A 20,563-nucleotide genomic window follows, 5' to 3' on the forward strand; every position below is an offset into this window, starting at 1 on the left:
TGGCACACCACCGCCGTGAACGGCACACTCACCCAACCTATCTCGGGCCCCAGCCCAAAGTCTGCAGCAATCGCGCCCTCTTCGCCTTCAAACTTGCGGCCCATCACCGGTGTTGGCGAGACTGATGGGGATGAGGGCAGGACGAGAAGGGTAAATGGGTAAATGGGGGCAGTCGTGCATGCAGCAGACGACCCAGTCAGGCATCGTGGGCGGTGAGTGAGGCGAACGTGAAGCCGTTGCCGCCGACTTCGGCCTTCAGGCGATCATCAACCTTTTGCTGGCAAGCCTTTCCTACAGCAAAGGTTTGACATCAGCAACATGTTCTCAACAACGGCATCGAGTGCCTCCGGTCAAGCCCGTGTATGCGTCAAGCGCCGGGGCCGGACACGGCCCCGTGAATCGGAGGCAGACGGGATAATTGTCTCACATTAGTCGGCGGACTCTCAATGACGACCGGGTTTCCGATCCGGAGCTCCGGGTCGCCGCAAGCGTCTTGCAAGGCCGAGGCCAGCTTCGCATTTTCGTTGCCAGATCCTCTGTGGCATCTTTTTCAGCGTCCAAGTGACTCTATTGCTTCAGCTCAACGGCAGAAGTTTTGACGGCACCGGCCCGATTGGCTCCGCAGGGGCGACATGTCAGCCTCGGAGGGAGTGCTCCGTACGACGGCAAGCTTTCATACAATACTCCGTACAGCACACAAGTACGGAGTGTGTCTGTCCACGTTGACTCGTCGACTCGCACTGGTACATTCGAATCACGACTTGGGCTTGCGGCGGGACCCGTCATGTCATGGCCAGCACTGCCCTCTTCCCGCGAACCTCGTGAGATGGAATCGCAGGGCCACTCACAGTCACGGTCACGTCTGTGGTGCACGCCCACTGCACGGAGCAGCCGGGGCTGTTTAAGGGGAAGGAGGAGGAGGAGGAGTGAGTCACATTACGAAGCAGAATGAGTGGAGTGATTACCAGGGGAGCCTGCAGATGGAACTAAGAAAATCAAGCATCGTTTATCCCTCAATCTGACGAGTAACTTTTCGCAGCCGGACGATTGACGATTCGCAGAGAGAAAAGACAGCGCCAGATCACATCGGAAGCCTGGGACACGACTGTCCGCAGGCGACGCCACTCTGCCCCTTGCTGGGCCGGTTTGAGTCGGGGTTGTTGACTCCAGGACGCCTGCTCATGGCCGCTGCAGTCGTCCTTTTGGCAAATGCCTGAATAGCATGAGCATGGGATCTGATTGTTGCCAAGCCACTTCTGTGAGACGACTAGCGAGTAGAGAATTTGCTGTTCAGTTCATGCTTTTTTTTTTCACAGCCCAAATACTGTACCTGCTTAGCAATCCATTTACAACATCGACACTCGCGCTCCAATCCGTCCATTGTTTGTGTATGCATTCTACTGGGCATCTAACTGTACACTGTGTCCTCTGCATCTTCCGTCAACAGCAATCGTCCTTGTCCGGTCCATCCCTCATGCAAATACAAACCAGCCCATTGTTATTCATCCCTGTGCCAGTCACCTCAGCCAACATGTTTTCGTAGTCTTCACTTTATCGAGACATCCAATGATGGTTCCTCATAGCACAGCTCATCTCTCACCCACCCATCCAAGCCAACGTGACCTACCGAGCCGTCTTACACCTTGACCCTAGCTTGATGCTTTGTACGCTACACCTCATCTTCCTCAGTGCGGCTGTCCAACTCCAAAGGCTCCACCATCTGCGCTGACGTCTCAGTCTGGCTACCACTTGCCATGCTAGACATTGACTTGCTTGGGCCGGCGGCCGCTGCACCATTTTCGAGCAGTTCGATACTGGCTAGTGCTCTCACAAACTTATCCTTCTCACTCTTCAACGTCTCCCGCCTACCAGCCGTGGTCTCGTCTTCTTCCATCAGCCTCTCATAGACACTGGCTGCGTCGGGACCTCTAATACCTAGCTTGCCCTGCAAGCAGTACGGCAGTTGGCGTCGAATAGCTGGAATCATGCTGCACATAATGCGCTGAGACACGGCATCAGTAAAGCGCAAGGCCGCGAGGCGATAATACCCCCTAACGTATGCTATTACCTCCAACTCCCGCTCAAACGGATCCTTGCCAAGCCTCAGCATCTCTTGATCTCGTTTTTTGGCGTCTTGTGCTCGCTTGTCTTCAGGAAGTTTGTCACCGGGGATGTAAGTCCCGGGGTCTGGGCCAACCGCCTTGAGTCTCTGGAAGTGTCGAAAACGAACAAGCTCCACGTGTTCGTCCTCCCTAAATTTCTTAAACGCAGCGTCGTTAAAAGTGAGCAGGCATTCTTTTTCTTCGCTGTAGCGGAGGACGAGATGGTGCTCCGTTTCCTTGCGGTGTTCTTCGAGAAAGTTTCGCAGGTGTCTTTTAGCCTCCGGATAAATAAATCTCTTCTTAAGTCCCTCTAACGCTTTGTTAAGGGCACATTCCAAGACTGACTGTAGTTCTCGCATTGTCTGCTTAATGAAGGCATCCATAGGCTTATTCCATGGTCGTACTGCTTCAGCTACAAGGTCCCGGTACACTTCAGCAGGTATGTGATCAGGCATGCCAGCCTTGGTCTTTGCGTCAATCTCGTCACGAACTTGACGAAGCGTACGGAAGCCACGGCCAATATGGGTAAACTCAGCAAACGGTTCGGCAAGAAATGGTTTTTTCGCAGGAGTCGCGCGGGGGGGCATTGTCCCGCGTACAGGAAGCCCAATCTGTTGTTCCTCGGGCTTTATGCGGCCGTTGAAAGAGGTCCCATGCAAGGCAGAATCCAGACGAGGCCGCTTGGAAGGAGTTGTGGTGGCAGGCGCCGCGTGCCTTTTGGCGGTTGGAGTAGTTGCTGTAAAAGATGCTGCGTCCGATTCATCGTCTGATATCTCGAGGACAGGAAAATCAGACTTGTCTTTGAGAGTGAACCTAGGTTTGATTTCTAGTAAACAGTCACGAAAATTGCACGGCAGAGCGCTGAAGTGCTTGTTAAACCTATCCAGCTCGAGCCGCGCAGAGTCGGCAAATGTCATTAGCCCCGTCTGAATCTCCAGCTCAACGTTGTGCGGAAGTTCTGGAAGGTTCGCGAGCTGCTTCGTGATCTTGTCCAGGTGGTGCTTGACTTTATGCTTGATGTTGGGGAGACTGCAACAGAGTTAGTTGTTGCCTTTGAAAATTCGAGACGTTTTTTCGCCATTATGGAGGTTTACCTCTTGGCAAATTCCTCGCCCAAACGTTCAGAGAGGAACGATTTAAGCTTTTCAACTCCACATCGCTCGGAGAATTCATGAAACTCAGATGGCCAGTTTCCAACAGAATGGGATTCGAATACCACTTCTTCCCACTTTTTCAGCTCATCCAAGTCCTTGCCTTGAGGGCGCGATGTAATAAAATATCCCAAACCCGTGTGATGAGTGCAACCTTTCATGATAGCCAACCACTGGTCATGGTTTCCTGCTTCGGGAAGCAGATCAGCTTTAGTAAGAACACCAATAGTTCGCGAGGTTGCACCCAATCTCCGAGTGAGACCAAAAGTAGACGAATTCTCGGCGTCACTATTCATGGGCATGGAGCAAATGATGATGGCGGAGGGGTGCTGAATATAAGCTTTGGACAGGTTGCGCACCACGCTTACCAAGTAATCGTCTTTTGCATCCGCCGGGTTTTGAAAGATACCTGGCATGTCATAAAAGGACAAGTCAGGCAAATCAGGGCCTTTGATCTCTAAAGCCACCACGTTAGGCGAGAATTTGGCAACAGTCCCTGCCGCGGCGTCCTCAATTGGAGCGTTGACTGCAATGCCACCAGAGCCTGGGATGAACAGAGCATGGTGCTTGTCGTCATTCAGTATAGCAATCTGGGCCCATCTCAACACCTCTTCAATCTGACTCTTATCCTGCATCGTCTTGAACTCGTGCACCGCCGAGACAGGTTGCTTGCGCCATGGGAAAAAGGGGTCTTCATCCGTCACATCCGACTCAGCAATAGGTCGATCAGTAGGCGGCTGGAACGAGTATTCTTTGCGGAGCCAAACACGGCAGGACCAGTCGCTATTGCGGGAAACTCGAATGTGAAGAGGGCATCGTGTGCAAGTGCCCTCGCTTCTGGGCAGATCCAGATTAGCAAGGCCGGACATGAGACTGGATTTCCCAGCCGACTGGTCACCAACAAGGACCAGTTCTGGCAACTGGACATCATGAGACACGCCCAGCTGCTGTAGCTCGCCAAGGGTGTCATTGCATGCCTTGAGCTTCTTGCCAATATCTTGGAACGATGTATGAAAGAAACTGTCGTCATGGTTGCTGGTTGGGCTTTCCAAGGACATGCGATTGACAATGGGACGAGTTCTGATTTCTCTGAAGAGTGGGCCAGATTCTATGCTACGCTCACTAGGCGCTGCTGTCGACGTGTCAGTACCAGGCGTCATGAAGGAGGTGAGAGAAGGAAGATGATGCTTTTTGCTAGACTTACGAGCATTTGATCTGCCCTGACGAGAAGGCCTGTCTACGGGACTCAGCGTTGGCGCTCCGTCGTAGCTCGTAACAACAGTCGTCACTTCCTGGCCATGGATGGAAGCATCTGGGTCCGGCTTGATAGGTTCGGCTCCAGTTCCTCCACGCTGGCGACGCAAAGCTGGAGTTCGCATGTCGGACAAAGTGACGGCGATGGGATGTTTCGAGAGCGAGTTACGTCAACATCATCTCCCGTTGCGGAGGCTTGGCGAAAGGGCAGGAAAGCAGAACACATAGATTGATGTGGGGAGCAGCTAGGGGGAAAGGAAATCAAACAGAAAGGAGTGAATTTAATTGAGTGAAGTGAATGGACGGAGCGAGCATGAGCGAAGAGTGAGTCTGCCGTCAACAGCTGGTGCCAGGCTACCGCGTGCTGGACCTTCAGACCCTGGGCTCCAGGCTCCAGGCTCCAGGCTCCAGGACAACTCCCTTGTGCGATAAGATATGTTAGAGCTTGGAGAGTGACAGCCGCCACGACGGCTCGGCGCCAAGCAGTACGGTCCTGGTTTTTCGAAAAGAGGGCTTGTCGACTTGTTGCAATGCCCATTCGGCACGGACATGTACGCCTTAGGCCACATTAGTTGTAGTTTTTTCTGTTGCCGTTGCGCTGCCATTATCACGAATTAATGGGCGCTGGAGTAGCCATGGCGCAAAATAAAAAAGCAGGGGGCTGGGCGACATGGGTTTGTTTATATACCAGACCAGTTGACGGCTCCTGCCTGACTTGTCTGCCAGTCACTGCCATTTACCGACCTTGTACTCCGTACGGCGTACTCCGTACTTAAGTAACTCTATGTACGGAGTATGCTCTGCGCTCTGCGCACACGTCTGATCTATACACGATACAGGCCGGATCGATACCAGCCATTCGTGCCCAGGAGAACAAACACCAGCGTTGATGGAGCTTTGGCTTAAGCTTGAGCTTGCGCTTGAGCTTAGCCGTCGTCGAGAGCAGGTCGACCGTCAACACGCGCGACGGCCCGTAGCCGGCACTACTGACATGTATCCTAGCACCTGGCTGCTCAGGTACTGAGTACTCGAGTTACTCAAACGTATTCCGTACTACGGGGTAGTTAGTCGTTATTACGCTCCAGCGCCGTCGTGCGCAGATGCCCAGCCCCAGCCACAGCCACAGCCACAGCGTGGATCGTGCTCCTTCTCCCCACCCCAGCAACCAGACGACAGGTCGCCCCGCCATTTCTCCACTGTGCCTGCTGCGTACGGACTCTCTGATCGGGTACTCCGTAGAGACGAACCACCATGATCCAACCTCCACGCGACACACGACCTTTATTGCTACAAGTGAGCCACACCCCGGCTTATTCACCTACCTAGATAGCTATCCGGTGATAAACTGCCTGACCCAGACTTCAGAGCAGCCTCTTGTCGAGACCTCCCTTCCCCAGACTCCCCAACGAATCGTCGCCGCAATGTCTCTCCAGGTCCCCTCGACCCATCGGCCCAAGGGTCTAGGCACGACCAAGGCCGTGATTCTGGTGAGTTTCACAAGCATTGCAACACATTATCTTTCGAATTGCCGGAGGAATCTGGAGATTCGATGTTGAAGTGTAAACAACGGATGTTGCGTGCTCCGACAAGCAACCCGGCCGCGCAAACATGACCTGCGCGGACTGAGCATACACAGAATTCATCATTGACACCACCACTTGCCGTTCAACTGACATCTACCATCCAAGGTCGGCGGCCCGTCCAGAGGCACCCGTTTTCGCCCTCTGTCTCTTGATCTCCCCAAACCGCTCTTCGAAGTCGCCGGCCACCCCATCATCTGGCACTGCCTCTCCTCCATCGCCCGCGTCCCCCACAACCATATTCAAGAAGTATACATTATCGGCTACTACGACGAATCCGTCTTCCGCGATTTCATCAAGGACTCGGCCAAAGAGTTTCCCTCCATCACGATCCGGTACCTACGTGAATACCAGGCCCTTGGCACCGCAGGCGGACTGTACCACTTCCGCGATGCCATCCTCAACGGGAAGCCAGAGCGGTTGTTTGTGCTCAACGCCGACGTGTGTTGCTCCTTTCCCTTGACCGAAATGCTCAAGCTGTACAAGGAAAAGGACGCCGAGGCCGTCATTCTCGGTACCCGCGTCAGCGACGATGCCGCCACCAACTTCGGCTGCATCGTATCAGACACCCACACCCGTCGCGTGTTGCATTATGTCGAGAAGCCCGAGTCCCAAATCAGCAACCTAATAAGCTGTGGTGTGTATCTCTTCTCCACCGAAGCAATCTTCCCATCTATCAAATCGGCCATCAAGCGCCGCCTCGACAGGCCCGCTCGCCTCCTGTCATACCCTTCCTCGGATAACCTTGAATCATATCAGTTCCCACCGGGCGGCGATGAGGATGACGATGAGTCCAGCCGCAAAAATGAAGTTATTCGCCTGGAACAGGATATCCTAAGTGACATAGCAGACAGCAAGCAGTTCTTTGTCTACGAGACCCAGGACTTCTGGCGCCAGATCAAGACCGCGGGATCTGCCGTGCCCGCCAACGCACTCTACTTGCAGCAAGCGTGGCAATCGGATAGCAAGGGGCTCGCCCAACCCAGTGTCAACATTGTACCTCCCGTCTTCATCCACCCCACCGCACAAGTTCACTCTACCGCCAAGCTCGGGCCCAACGTGAGCATTGGACCCCGCGTAACCGTCGGTGCTGGAGCCCGCATAAAGGAGAGCGTGGTTCTGGAGGACTCCGAAGTCAAGCATGATGCGTGTATTCTATACGCAATTATCGGCTGGGGCAGCAGAGTAGGCGCCTGGGCCCGTGTGGAAGGCTCACCCACGCCATCGAGCAGCCATTCGACAAGCATTATCAAGAATGGTATCAAGGTTGAGAGTATTACTATCCTCGGGAAAGACTGCCGTGTTGGGGATGAAGTCCGTGTACAGAACTGCATTTGTTTGCCGTACAAGGAATTGAAGAGGGTAAGCATCTCTTTCTGATGAAACTTTTCCTTGCAGAAGTACAGACTCACTGATGTTTTCGTTGAGGACGTGGCAAATGAGGTCATTATGTGAACAACGACTGGTTTCGAAAATGAGAAACAATGGAGTAGTTGACACAGTATTGCGATATACCGGGTAAAAGCGCAGCGAAAAGTCAATCTCGGGAATGGAAGTCTCCCACTCAGATTCTGGTTATTTGGCAAGGATATCTTTTTTTTTTTCCTTTTGATTTCCCCTGGAGTAACAGAGCGTTGGGCGCGCGCCTGCGTCAAGGGTGGCGACCATATCAAGCAGGGCATAGAAGATGGGTTCGGCGCGTACTTTTTCTTGCGCCATTTCAGAAGGACAGAGAGAAGCAACCAGCCTAATAGTTTCTTTTCCTCAAGAGCCAAATAACCGTATCGCTCAAATTTTATTTTTTTCGGCTACCTCTAGGATCTCCAGCGAGTTTGTTTATATGCAATCAAGGCTCTAGATGCGCTTGCAAAAATCTTAGCCAAAAGAAAAAAAAGCGTAAATAAAAAGGAGGCCTTGCCAATCCACATGTGCTCATATATATAGCCATCACCATTGCTTGTGTAAATGCTTTTCCAGACGCCGCATGACCAACTTGCCTCGAAATCAGAACCAAATAAATGTGCTGAGCTACACTGCCATTTCCCAGTCAATGGACTTCTCTATGAAGATGCGTACGGCTGCCCACGCGAGGCAACATGGGACTAGTGGGTCGGCTGGTCGTCTTGCCACCCCCCCTGCCCTCAAAGGGGTCGGTGTTCAAACGGCGAACGTCTACCGTGCGAGGCGTTTGCGCGGACGTAACGGTTTGTACAATGGCAGGCTTTTCGAAACTGACGATGCGCATGGGCTGGGGGCGGTGGAGCTTACGCTCAGGGACGCTGTAGATGTATGTTGCTAGGAGAACAAGGGAGGTGCCCACAAGGAACTGGTTTCGTCAGTCACGAGGCCGACATGGCCACTGTCTTTAGAAAGGAAACCTTACCGTTAGGGTGACGGCAAAGTCGAAAATCCACACGCTGACGACGAAGCTGATTACGATACTGATACTCGTCGCAAAGTTCTTTACGATATTGTCGGCATCGCGTATCACCAGACTGGCTAATAGGCCTCCGGCGGCCTGTAGTGAGATTGCGGCCCAAACAACGGCGTTGTAGCCCTCAAAGAACCCATGTTCCTGGATGCCAGCACCATCTTGATACATGCAGCCTCCCAGGAAAGCTGCAATCAGCGAGTAGAAGCTTAACTGGACGTTTCGCATCCAGACACTCGCATTGGTGGAGCTTTCTTTGAGCAGCTTTTCGAAGTAGACTCCTGCCAGTCCGGACACGACGGCGGAGACGAGAGCTGCAGAAACGCCTACAGAAAAATTCATGATGGGGTCTGCCGGAGGCAAATCGTTGGCGATGCCTTCGTACGTAGCGGATCGTCTGCTCAAGTGCAGCGCCGGTTCGGGAACGTCTGCGCCAGCTACGGTTTGTCCAATTTCGTGTTTCGATCGAGGAAAGAAGTGGTCAGGGACACCGTGCAGGAGGAGCGAGTTGGTAGTTTTTTCCGAAGATGGCAGAGAGACGATACAGACACCGAGCGTAAGGATGAGAAGGGACGTCCATCCTTTGACGCCCAGCTGGCGTCGGAGCAGAAATACGCTGAAGATGGCTGTTGTGAGAATCTGTTTTGCTCGTCAGCATCGAGTGCCTGGCCTATGTTGTTGAAGTACAACGGCGACTTGTCCGAAGACCTACTTTGACCTGATACAAGACCTGGAAATGAACTGGATCCAGATTTTCCACAGCTACATACTGCAGCAAGTTCTGGAGGGTGTATAAAGCTGCGGGCACGACCAGCATCCAGCCATCATTGGAGAATACACCATTGTAAATCTGTTCGAAGAGGACCGTAGCTGGCGTGCTCGGGGCAAGGGTCTTGGATGTCTCGTACAGAGCCAGTGTGAGAGATATAGCTAGCTTGATGACCTCGTTGAGAAAGACAGCCGTAGATGTAAAATATCGGTGGTCGCCGTCGGGGGGCATGACTCTGGAGTAATGCATCACCTATGGACGCGTTAGGCCACTTGAGGCTTGATTGAGCCGTCAACGAGGACGACGATTCTGAAATGCTTCGCGGCGATCGCCCGTTTGAACGTACCAATATCAGGGCCGAGTTCTGGAAAGTCAACTGAGTAGACAGTGAGCTCAAGCATCATTGAATAGCCGCCCGCGGGCAGTCGCGTGCTCAGTTGTCACGACATGGCCGCGGCAGAGTACGTACAAAAATGAGGGACAGGTTCTTTGCGAATCCGCTTCCTTTGGAGCCCCGGTAGACACCAGGAGGAGCGGCCTTTAACGCAGTGCTCTCGAGGATTGCCATGATGGCAGCACGTCGCCAATCGTGATGTCGCGCCAAGGGGAAAGACAGGCCGGGGAGACGAGAAGGTGATCGATCGGTCAAGCTGCGCCTTGTGAAAGCACCGCCGAGGAACAAACTTGGTTGAGGTAGGAAATAAAGAAAGCAAAAAGGAAAAGTACAAAGGAATGTCGAGATGCGCAAAAGGTACCTAGGTGGTCAACCTGGACACGGGAAGAGAAAAAAAAAAAGAAAAATTGGTTCTGTTGCTGGTTGGGAAGGAGAGTGAGCAGAACGGTGAACGACCGGCGTGGCGGATGAGCTAGAATCCGAAAACTGCAAAGGCAACGATCGCAAATTGGTCAATGCGCAATGCCGTGGCCAGTATCTCATGCGAGTGATGCAAGTGGCCCTTGGTTGAGCTACGTATGACGAATGAGGGAGGCGCATGGAGACTTGATTAGCCGGCGCCGGGCCAGGTGGAATCTGGAGAAGACGTCCGACTGGTATTATGGGACGAATCCATGACGTCTAAAGCGGAAAGGCAAGCCTGAGGATGCAGGTCCTTGGCAACTCGTCGGCAACTCGAGTGCTCGACTCGATCGATCCATTCGGATGACAAGACATACCACCTGCCTACCTACCTGCCTAGGACTACCGTGGGAGCGCCGACGTGGCTGGCTTGTCCTAGTTCCTCGTTGGTATCTTGGCGTCTAGCAGCGTCAAGGGCACGAGTACCGAGTCTAGCTGATTGGTTTCCCCTTGGAACCTGGACCTTCTTCATTACCTGAACACGGTCCGATTTTTTCCCCCGGGCTTCTGTTCAAGTTCCATGCAGTTTTGGTCTTGTTCGGCGGCAAGAGCTGCCTCCCCCGCGCTTGCCTCTTGCTACTTACTGCCCAGTAAGCACTCGACTTGCCGTCACATTCTGCATTGACGTGTCTCTTGGTTGTCTCCACCACCCGGGCTGAGACTTTGGGGACATCCCGCCACCTGCGCACCCGGATAGTAAGTGCGTACGGAGTAGTAGCCCATGGGCCATCAGCCATGAGCAACGCAAGTACTCCGTACCGAGTAACTAAGAAGTTATGCTAGCCCCCACTCTCCGCACCGCTGCAGATATCGAGACTAGCAACTTACTAAGTACGCACGGCCAAACGTTTCCCGCGCCCTTCCAGCCCCGTTGGGCATCTGACGTCGGCCCTGTTACAGACCACGACAACTTGATACATTCATCCAACGCGCCACCTGAGACCGTCCAAGCCGTCCCCCGGTTGATCAGCACCAGTGCGTGGGTCTTTGGCACGGCCAGCTATCCCATCTTTCATGCAACATCAGTCGTCACTTGGCCTGGTACTTAGTTACCCGGCTGCCTGCTTGGGTAGGCACTTAAGTAGGAGGTAGGTAAGTACTCAAGTACGTACTATGAGAACAGTGACTGCCCAAGTACCTAGGTAAGTTCTTACTTACCTTAAGTAGGTACTTATACTCTTCTTCAATCTCTTCGCTGGCGTACACAGGCAGCATGTTCTCCCACCTCGCGTACCTGCCTTAAGTAGCTCGTGAGATCTACCGCTCACTGCGTCTTCAAGACCGTCGAGCACATGAACGTCTACTCTCCCTGGCCTAGTTCGAGTTTTGACACAGAAGTTCCTTCGTTTCGCCATCTTTAGCGACGCTCTCATGAGATTATGAAGCACGTCGTCCTGGAAAGCCTTTGCTCGAAAGGAAGGGAGGGCCAACACGATCACAACACTCTCAGAAGCCGAGCACTTTCTTGGCGCATCTGGACCTGACCCTTCAGTACATCCGGTCCACAAACGGATGGAGTGCCATCTCAAATACCTATTTTGCTTGTGTTCGAGAAACCATAGTAGCAGAAGCAAAGACGGATTTAGAACAACTTGCATCTGGGAAATCAACAACAGTAACCGTGCGATCCAGGACGCTTCCTGTCTTTCTATGTTGACATTGACATAATTCAGGCATTCTCAAGCCTACTTTGTTGATGTAACCCATGAACACGACAAAACCCTGTCTCAGCTTTGCGACAAAAACAGCTGTGACATGACCGTTCGCGACAAGCGTTCGTGTACTTGACCAAAAAGCCATTGAAAGATAAAGAGTAAAAATTTTAAAAAACCCAAAAATGTACAGCTATCTACCCGCCTTCGATGCTTCTGCAAGACCCAACAACCAATGTAAATCAGGCACCACAGCCCAGAAGATTGATTCCAGCAAAGCTTCAAGAGTCTTTGGACCGATGTTTACCCTCCTCCGAGCATCTACCAAGACTAATCAACTGAGTGCAAAGTTGCGTCCGTCAATCACAGTATTTCCCGATTGTAGGCCGGGTATAGCAGCCTGCCTACCAAAATCCTCAGCTATCACATCCCACAGAGCGAATCGCTCCGTAAGACCGCTCCGGCGGTCCTGTGAAGAAGATTGTCTCTGTTTCGTTACCGTTTGATGTGAATCGTTGCGAACTGCTCGCTTCATGCGATGCCACAATTTGAGCTTTGGCTCCGGAGTTGAGTCGGGGGGGTGTGGCCAGCTGGTGTAGCCTCGGTCTCTTTGGCGGAAGTTCCACACACTCTTTTGTGGTAGGAACATGCTGGCACTGATGGTCGGCACCAAGATATCTCCAAATCCTTGCTCATATTGACTATCGTATCCATCAAGGTGATCTAAAAGCACCTGGTGACTGTGGCTTCGAAAGAAGGAAAGAGAGCCTATGTCGAATTTGGGGGAAGTGCCGCTCTTGTAGAAGGTAAGTAGCCAGTTTGTGAAGGCTTCTTCTGGTGTACTTGCGTCGTCCTTCGTTGTTCCAGTAGTACTAAAGCCCCGGGACCACTAGTCCTTGCCAAAGTTACCATTTGTCATCCGTCTGGCATGGGAATTCGACTCTTGGCGAACTTTCAGTGACCCACGGCGGTCATATCGATCGTCAGAAAGCCCTAGGAGCCAAGCCACATCTGCTTCGGCGTGCAAAAGGTCAGAATGCTTGTCCAAAAACCTTTTGACTTGCTGTGAAATAAGTGACCGGTGGATCGGTTCCAGGTTGACCTTGTTGGATCCGTACGCAATATTGTGGTCTCTCATGAAACGAAAAATGTCAAATCCAATGTCATGCGTGAACTGAGCCTATCGACTAGGTTAGAATATCAAAAGCATCAGAAACACATTCGATTGCTGTTTATGGATGTTGACTCACCCCGGGCTGAATCCTCCAAAACCAGTCATATGTCTGAAGCCGCTTCTCTTTCGCAAATGGCCCATTGTTCCAACGCTGCAACTGACGGAAGGTCTTTAATGCTTTGAATGTATCCCCCCGAGTTGGTGACGCAGCTTCCTGAGAAGTTTGTGATGGCTTCTCTTGGCTGAAGGGATCCTTTTCTTCCCAGGAACGTAAAGTGACATCACCCTGTCCAACGACTTCATAGACGCAAGTAGCTGTGGTGGCGTTGGATGTCAACCGACGAAACTCCTCGCTCAAAGGCACTGTGCTGAAAAACACCCAGTCATAATTGTATCGGCTGTTGAACGCTTGCTCCAACTGATGCATCGACGAAAGTAAAGGTTCAAGGTCATATTCATAGGCCAGAGTCACGAGGGCAGCTCTTGGAGCAGCATCATCGGCGAGAGTGATCGGTGGGTAGAGACTGTGAACGTGTGAGGAGAAGAAAACGAGGAGCCACAACCGTGATAATTTAGCGAGCCATACGAAGGTGGGTGTCGAGGGAATACATTGTTTCCAGCTCGTCATCCTGCGGTGCGGGCTGAAAATAAGGAAGAGTTGAAGAGAGACGACGGCCCATGGGTGAGTGAAAAAACAAAGGGAGCAAAGGAAAGGAGCAGAATATAGGCCGGGCGAAGAAATGAAGGCTGGCAGAAGATTTGAGAAGTAAAGAGGTCGACAAGCAGCTCTTAGATGCGTCTCTTCGATTGTGGCTGTCGACGTCGAAGGGAAACGGGATGATCCTGATGAGAGCATATGGAGAGAAGCAGAAACACAGGCCGACGAAGAGAGAAGAGACTGAAGGTGGCAAGTAATGAGTTGCTCCGAGGCTCGAGCTTGCGGAGGAGAAGCTGCACTACTTAAGTACTCAAGTGCTTAAGAAGTAGGTACTTGAGTGAGCAGGCTGGCAGGCAGCTGGGAGGCAGCTGGGAGGCAACTGGCGGGCAACTGGCGGGCAACTGGCGGGCAACTGGTGGGCAATTGTGAGGACCAGACCGTTTGATATTAGTTGATCCTGCCTAAAGGCTGCCAGCTGCTCTTCGACTTTGGCCGTGATTTACCCACCAGCATTGGAGTGCCGAACTGATACCGCGTAGCTCGGTCAGAAATAGCCAGAAATGACGTGATTTACGTATTACCTCACACATCATCTTTCAAACGCCGTCAGCTCTAGCTCCGTTGCGTGTGTCAATCGAGCCCATGCTATGCTCCTGTCAGAGAGTCCGAGTCACATCACTGGCATCAGATCAACAGGCTCCGACTGGACCGCGTTGAATACGTTGAATGATGATTTCCTCGTCCAGACACTGGTCCGCTCCTCGCCTGTACGTCCAGTCATTTAAAGCTGTCCTCCAAACGCCGAAACGTGGTTTTGTTTTCCCTCCCCAGTCTTCGAAACCATGAGAAATACAATCCCAGCCGTATCCAGTCCCGCTCGAAAAATGAAAACAAGTGTACAAAAGCACGGCCTGTCGCGCCGCCATTTGACAGCTACTCAAGACGGCCTACAGCTATTGAGGCGCCAAGGATCCGAGGCCAGCTAAGCCTCTACATCCATGTTGTCAACCTCCACGGCGCCATGGTCAAAGTCAAGGTCAAGCACCCTCGCATACTGTGATGTCAGCCGTTGCAGCTCGCGATACTTTCCTATGTACCTTGTTAGACACAAACCGTAATACCATCACCGCCATCATGTTTCCGGGTTTCATGGTAGGCATCCGACTTACCAAGAATCAAAACAACCCCCCTGATCAGTTCCTTGCGATTCCAACCACAAACATCGTCATCGATGCCGTACCATCCCCTCCCTTGCTGCTTTTCCGTCTGCTTCTCCCGCAAAATGCCTCCCATTAGACTATTGAGCAGCTCCTCAACCTTGGGCCGGGTGCCCTCTGCCCCCAAGCGCTTGGCATACATAAACAGATACAAGCGAAACTCTTCTTTGGCTCCGAGTTGCAATGCACCAGCAATGCGATTTTCCAAATGAGCTATGCTGATGGTGCTCTCCAAATCTTCGTTTTCCTTCCGCTGCATGACGGTCTTAATCATGCGTTGCAGCGCATACGCACGACCCTTGAGGAGAAACTCGTTCGTCGTATGACGTTCCAGGAATGGTATAATACCAGAAGATACGGTGGCTGTCGTGTTCTCGTCTCCACTCTCCGTCGAGGTAGCCCCGACGGCTGTCGACTGCAAGGCGGATATTGAAGAGTCATTCGAATTCCAGTACTGAGACCCAACCGCCCACCAGGCTTCGCTCAACCGCTGCCAAGTGTACATTTCCCGAGCATAGTAGAATCCATCACCGTTGGTAAGTGTCACGACAATGTGTCCGTTTGTGTTTAAGTGAGCAGAAGTGACACCGGGGCCAGGACTTGCGGAATGCTGGTTCAATGATGTGGTGGCCACATCCAGGATCGGTCCAAGTGACACTGGCGGATGCGGTGAAGCTTGCATTTTCAAGTCCCAGACATGGGCCAGTCCAACTGCAGTTATGCACAGAAGCCACTGTTGCCGACATTCTAGAATGACTGGTTGGGATTCAAGTATTATAGGATTCAGCAGACGCCTACCGGCGGGTGTCCATACGTGGACAGATCCATCCTCACAAGCTGCCGCCCAAAAGTTATTATTCGCAGTGACCAGAATCACGGCTCTGGGAAGAAACTCTTGCCACAGCAACTTCCCTCTCTTGGTCACCATGATGCGCGATGGCTCCCGTGGGTTCGTATCGTTTTTGGCTTCCATGATGATGCTTTCCGGGATTTTGGATGCATCTTCGGTGGTGCTATCCGGTTGTAGTACCCCTCGATCCATCGGGCGCAGAATATGTGATCGGATCCGAGGCACTGCCAATCTCACTTGAGAAAGTGATATGGAGGGATTTAGAACTGCCGGTCGCAAGAACTCAGGCGTAGGGACCACTCCATTCTGCACTAGAGTGAGGGCAGCGGGCTCTTCGCCATCAATGCCGTTGGTAACGACTGGCGTAGGGCCTACTGCAGCTCTCCTGGCGGCAGGATCTTCTTCATCCTCGCCGGCCTCGCCAGTGACGGATTTTCTCTTGTTTCCCAGGAGCATGGAAGCGATTCCACCCTTGGGTAGTCCATCGAACGGCCTGCTGAGATCTATAATCGTTTGCGGGGTATCATTCTGGGTAGTTTTTGTTGCGGTTGAGCCGACTAGCTGTGTCTGGGGCAAGGAAGATTGGCCAGTTCCAGAGGACGAAACAAGAAGTGGTGCTACCCGTTTCTTACCGTCCTTGCCAATCGTAACTCGTGACTTCAGCTCCTTGACACGTTCTGCAGCCTTGTCTTCGTTTTCCTCCGCGGGGCTTTTTGCAGGTTCGGGGCCAGTATTTGTGGCGGTGGCATGCTTCTCCAACCCAGCCTTGGTGCCGTTTGGAGCTGGAGTAGACTCCTTCGGTGTGTCTCCCATGAGCGCACCCATTCTCGACTCGACGGCTCTGGACTCCCCAGCTTTGCTGTGCGTCTCCAATAACAGGCCGTCCACGTCCTCGGGCATTCCCATTCCTTTGCGAGAAGCACCGTATTTCTGCAAAGCCCTCACATTTTCTTCGGTTTGGGCGACCCAACCAAGCTCTCCCTCATCAAACTTGACGACCACAACTCCGCCGTCTAAGCTGGAAGCGAAAAGTGTCTGACCATCGGGCGCCCATGATAAATCAGATATTGACTTGCTACTGAGATCTTGAAGAACTACAACAGGACGCGATGTATTCGTATTCCATATGCAGAGGGTCTTGTCTTGACCGGCAGTGGCGGCAACAGTCACCAGTAATTGATTAGAGTTCCCATTCGGTGTAGTGTTGTCGTCTGGTTTGACCGTATGAAATAGTCGTGGGGAGAACATGCAGACTTCGCTCGGTGCTTCGTGGCCGATCAGGTTGATTTCGCTGTCCCACCTAGTGCGCTCGATGATGGCGACTGAACTGACGGGGCCGTTGACGGCATTGGCGGCGGCGATGTGATTACCGTCGGGGGACCAGGAGCAGCGGCGAAAGTAAGTAGTTAGGGGCGAGCTCTTGAAGGGTGCACTGATGGTCGTCTCGAGAACAAAGTTGTTGATCATGTCATGTTGAGTAGAATTCGGGGCGGGGGGGGTATAACGGAAAATCTTGATGGTTCGATCATCGCTTGCAGTAGCAAAGAATTTGTTTGCGGGATCAAATGTGATGCCTTTGACATGACTCTGATGCGCCGGGATAGCCTTGAGCTTCTCGAAGGTATAGCCAGACCAGACAACGACCTTGGAGTCGAGTCCGACAGACACCAGCAAGGACGAATCCGGGGACCATGCCAAGTCCTGAACATCGTTTTCGTGACCAATGAGTCGTTTGTATGTCTTCCAGTTTTCTGCGGGCGGCGGGTCGTTGTTCCCAAAAGCTATCGCAGGCGTTCCCTTGTCGAGATGGTATACGCAAATGAGTTTATCGTCGGCACCGCTGGCCAAGTATCGTCCATTGGGTGAAAAGCGCACAGAATGAATTGTTCCTAGATGATGGCTCATGTGACAGAGCTGGCGCGGCTTCGTGTAGCTGGCGTCCTTGGCATTGTAGATGGCGTCGGTAGACCAGACTCGAACGTGGCCATCACCACCGGCGGTCGCGAGACGCTTGCCATCGGGGGAAACGTGGCAGCTATACACCTCAAAGTCCTTCTGCTCGCCACTGTGACTTAGCCACGAGGGCTTTATGATGCGCATGTCGGCGGCGCTTGTGGCATGGGCTCTGGCGTTGATGGAAAAGACGTGAAGATGGAAAGGTGCAAATGTGGCCAAGACCCGGACATGCTAACCAGCATTGAAGCTGTTGACTGGCCACCTTGGCGGCGGCGGCAAGCAGCGGCGACGCGAAATGATAGGCGCGGCGGCACGCGTTTAGTGGTCGATCTCACGTTCAGGGCCAGGCGGGTCAACTTCGGTTCAAGTCCTCGCCTCGTCGGCGACGACTCCTCGACGTCTTCAACACATGTTCGTGTTCCAGCTGCGTAGCATCATTGAACAATGATGAACAATCTCGGCACTAACTGACATGGATATGCCCGCGAATGGACAAATCAAGAAGCTCGGTGGTTCGAATGTCCCAGCCGTGATATGACGCTGCTAATTGATGCAGCAATGACAATGATGCCGGTCAAAATCGGTGAAGCCATGTTACTGCTCAGTGCGCAAGTGAACTCTGGTGCAACTAAGCTTACGCCTCAATGACAATGGTCGATGCTCGTCCTGTTCGGTATTCAACTTCTCACCGGCAAAGTGACACAACTCTTTTGAATTTTTTTTGCTTATGCAGTCAACTCCAGGTGTCACCATCCTTCTCCCCTGGAGGCTTGATTGGGCTTGAACTAATCTCACAGCCTGGAATTCTGCCTCAGGAACGAAAACTGAAGAACGGCCATGTATTAACTATTGCCTTCGTCCTACTCCGACAGACCTGTCTGTTGTATCACCCTCTAGGGACAGACAGATCGACGAATCCAGGCAAGATGAGAAGCTCTAGAACGCCAACAAGTTCTTTCCGTCATCCGGACACATGAGGTACCTATCTCCAGTCAGTGAACACCTTGTAGCTGGAATATATGTAAGAAAGCTATAGTTCGTGAAAACATAAGAGGAACAGGAAACTGAGCACTTGCGCCACTCCCTTTACCCTCCTTTGCCTCGATCCGCCGTGCTACGTCGCCCGGTTACACACTCAATCACGCGTCCCCTGGTCTCAAACCTTCATTTATGAACAGTATTGGTACTTCCAGAGTCAACGCATCTATGAGAAATGAATTCAATGCCCCCGTATCAATATTTAAAGCATCATGTTGTCCCAGTATGCCGACGTGCAAGTGACCACCAACCCCTTTCTCGACAACAGCAACGAGCGATAGCACCAGTCTCACCGTCCTCACCATTCCCATTCCTACCTGTCTTCTTCTTCAGCAATGTCAGGCGAAGGATTTGCAAAGCATGTCGGCATCGAGACAGAGTTTCTCATAGCTCAGAGGCCACATGCATCCATTCGACAGCCACGCTTGTCCGGCGACGATCGCTGGCCCGATTCGCAAACACACAAAGAAAACTACACAGAATACAATGCGAGCCTGGATACTTTGATGGTATGCCAGGCCGTAGCAAATTGTGGCCTTCCGGTTGCATGTGACATCAATCATACAGAGCCTCAAGACCCTTTGACTACAGTCCATGAGGGTGAACTTGTGGGAGAGACGAAGGAAAATGGCACTGCGGTCACACACATGGTGAATCTTGAGGACCGTGATCATCCTTTTTGCAATACTGACCCTCCATGTGTGTTGCGAGTATGGAACAGGAAGTCAGCCTACGAGAGCTTCCCGGACCCAGGAATTCGTTTCCAGCATTGGTTCGTAGGCTCAGAAGTCATCGTCGGTGGTAACAACGACCGTCCTCCAACAGATCATACCTGGTTCGGCATGGAAATAAGTTCGCCAGTCATCTCTGATCAGGAAGAGATAGATAATGGACTACCAGCTTTGAAAAAAGTATTCGAGGCGCTGAGAAACAACATTTTGATCCGCCTTATCCCAGAATGTGGTATGCATATTCATGCTAGTCCTCCATCGGCATCAGTAAGTCTTCCACTTCTCAAAAGGGTGGTCGCTGTGGTTCGCATACTCGAGGAGCCCCTCATCATGGGACTTTGCCATCCGGCTCGACGCCTTTCATCTTGCGTCAGAGCCATCGGCCGTGAGTCAATGCTTGCTACGAAGAGCCGGGTTGAGGAGAAATGGACGACGTCATCTGCGGAAAGCTTCATACAGGCTCTTGATGGCTTTCGTTCCAAGCTGGAGAACAGGCTTCCTGACGAGCCAAAGGTATTTCGGTTCTTGGTGCTCCTATATGCAGCGAGCACAATAACTGACCTCCAGCGAGACTTGAGATACAAGAGCGTAGGGTTTCAAATCGCGTCTACGTCTCGTTGTGGTATCGCAGTCAGTGGCATCGGAACTGTGGAATTTCGATACCCTCAGTCGACTTTTGACACGGAATGGGCTACCTTTTGGGTGAAATTTGTGCAAAAAATCTTCCAAATATGCGACCAGCGCGACGAACCGTTTTCCGAAAGCTTTCAACGCTTGTACGAAATGGGCACTAGGCAGCAAGCATTGGACTGGGAGAGTTGGTTAGCAGAGCTGGACCTCTCCCAGTATCGTGAAGTTTGTCACCGTTATATTTGTGGAGGAGAATCTCGGAGCACACCCAAGATATTGCCAAAGGTCGGCGGCAAATAATAACAGGTGGTGGTTTGGCATTTTCCGGTGCAAACCCAACTCCCTCTTTATTTTACACAAGGGTAGAGCGAGAAGCACCATGCGGACAACTTTGCCTGAATTTTGCCCATATATATAGGAGAAAGGAATGCACGCAAGACGGTGGCCTACTAGCTGCCGTATGGGTATGAGAATGAACAAGACTAGCTATACACTGATTTTTTTTTAGTAGTTG

General features: G+C 52.2%; 6 protein-coding genes across 6 annotated transcripts; 2 read left to right on the forward strand and 4 right to left on the reverse strand.

Moving 5' to 3' along the window:
- Positions 1-1,669: 1,669 nt before the first annotated feature.
- On the reverse strand, positions 1,670-4,632 carry MAM_06255 (Dynamin family protein; the record flags this gene model as incomplete). The annotated part of the gene is made up of 3 exons (XM_040825053.1): positions 1,670-3,131; positions 3,197-4,385; positions 4,458-4,632. The coding sequence occupies 3 exons, from the start codon at positions 4,630-4,632 to the stop codon at positions 1,670-1,672; spliced, it is 2,826 nt and encodes a 941-aa protein (XP_040676959.1).
- A 1,296-nt stretch (positions 4,633-5,928) lies between these two features.
- Positions 5,929-7,467, forward strand: MAM_06256 (GDP-mannose pyrophosphorylase; the record flags this gene model as incomplete). Its single annotated transcript, XM_040825054.1, has 2 exons — positions 5,929-5,994; positions 6,196-7,467. The coding sequence occupies 2 exons, from the start codon at positions 5,929-5,931 to the stop codon at positions 7,465-7,467; spliced, it is 1,338 nt and encodes a 445-aa protein (XP_040676960.1).
- Positions 7,468-8,134: 667 nt separating this feature from the next.
- MAM_06257 (udp-galactose transporter) lies at positions 8,135-9,855 on the reverse strand (the record flags this gene model as incomplete). The annotated part of the gene is made up of 5 exons (XM_040825055.1): positions 8,135-8,413; positions 8,471-9,157; positions 9,231-9,539; positions 9,634-9,663; positions 9,757-9,855. The coding sequence occupies 5 exons, from the start codon at positions 9,853-9,855 to the stop codon at positions 8,135-8,137; spliced, it is 1,404 nt and encodes a 467-aa protein (XP_040676961.1).
- A 2,274-nt stretch (positions 9,856-12,129) lies between these two features.
- MAM_06258 (alpha-1,2 mannosyltransferase KTR1) lies at positions 12,130-13,597 on the reverse strand (the record flags this gene model as incomplete). The annotated part of the gene is made up of 3 exons (XM_040825056.1): positions 12,130-12,684; positions 12,748-12,975; positions 13,046-13,597. 3 exons carry the CDS (start codon positions 13,595-13,597, stop codon positions 12,130-12,132), a joined length of 1,335 nt encoding a protein of 444 aa, XP_040676962.1.
- Positions 13,598-14,609: 1,012 nt separating this feature from the next.
- MAM_06259 (TUP1-like enhancer of split) lies at positions 14,610-17,794 on the reverse strand (the record flags this gene model as incomplete). The annotated part of the gene is made up of 2 exons (XM_040825057.1): positions 14,610-14,716; positions 14,797-17,794. The coding sequence occupies 2 exons, from the start codon at positions 17,792-17,794 to the stop codon at positions 14,610-14,612; spliced, it is 3,105 nt and encodes a 1,034-aa protein (XP_040676963.1).
- A 1,229-nt stretch (positions 17,795-19,023) lies between these two features.
- Positions 19,024-20,349, forward strand: MAM_06260 (uncharacterized protein; the record flags this gene model as incomplete). The annotated part of the gene is made up of 1 exon (XM_040825058.1): positions 19,024-20,349. The coding sequence occupies one exon, from the start codon at positions 19,024-19,026 to the stop codon at positions 20,347-20,349; it is 1,326 nt and encodes a 441-aa protein (XP_040676964.1).
- Positions 20,350-20,563: the final 214 nt, after the last annotated feature.

Source organism: Metarhizium album, assembly GCF_000804445.1.
Source record: "Metarhizium album ARSEF 1941 chromosome Unknown scaffold_19, whole genome shotgun sequence".
Classification (NCBI taxonomy): Eukaryota; Fungi; Ascomycota; class Sordariomycetes; order Hypocreales; family Clavicipitaceae; genus Metarhizium; species Metarhizium album.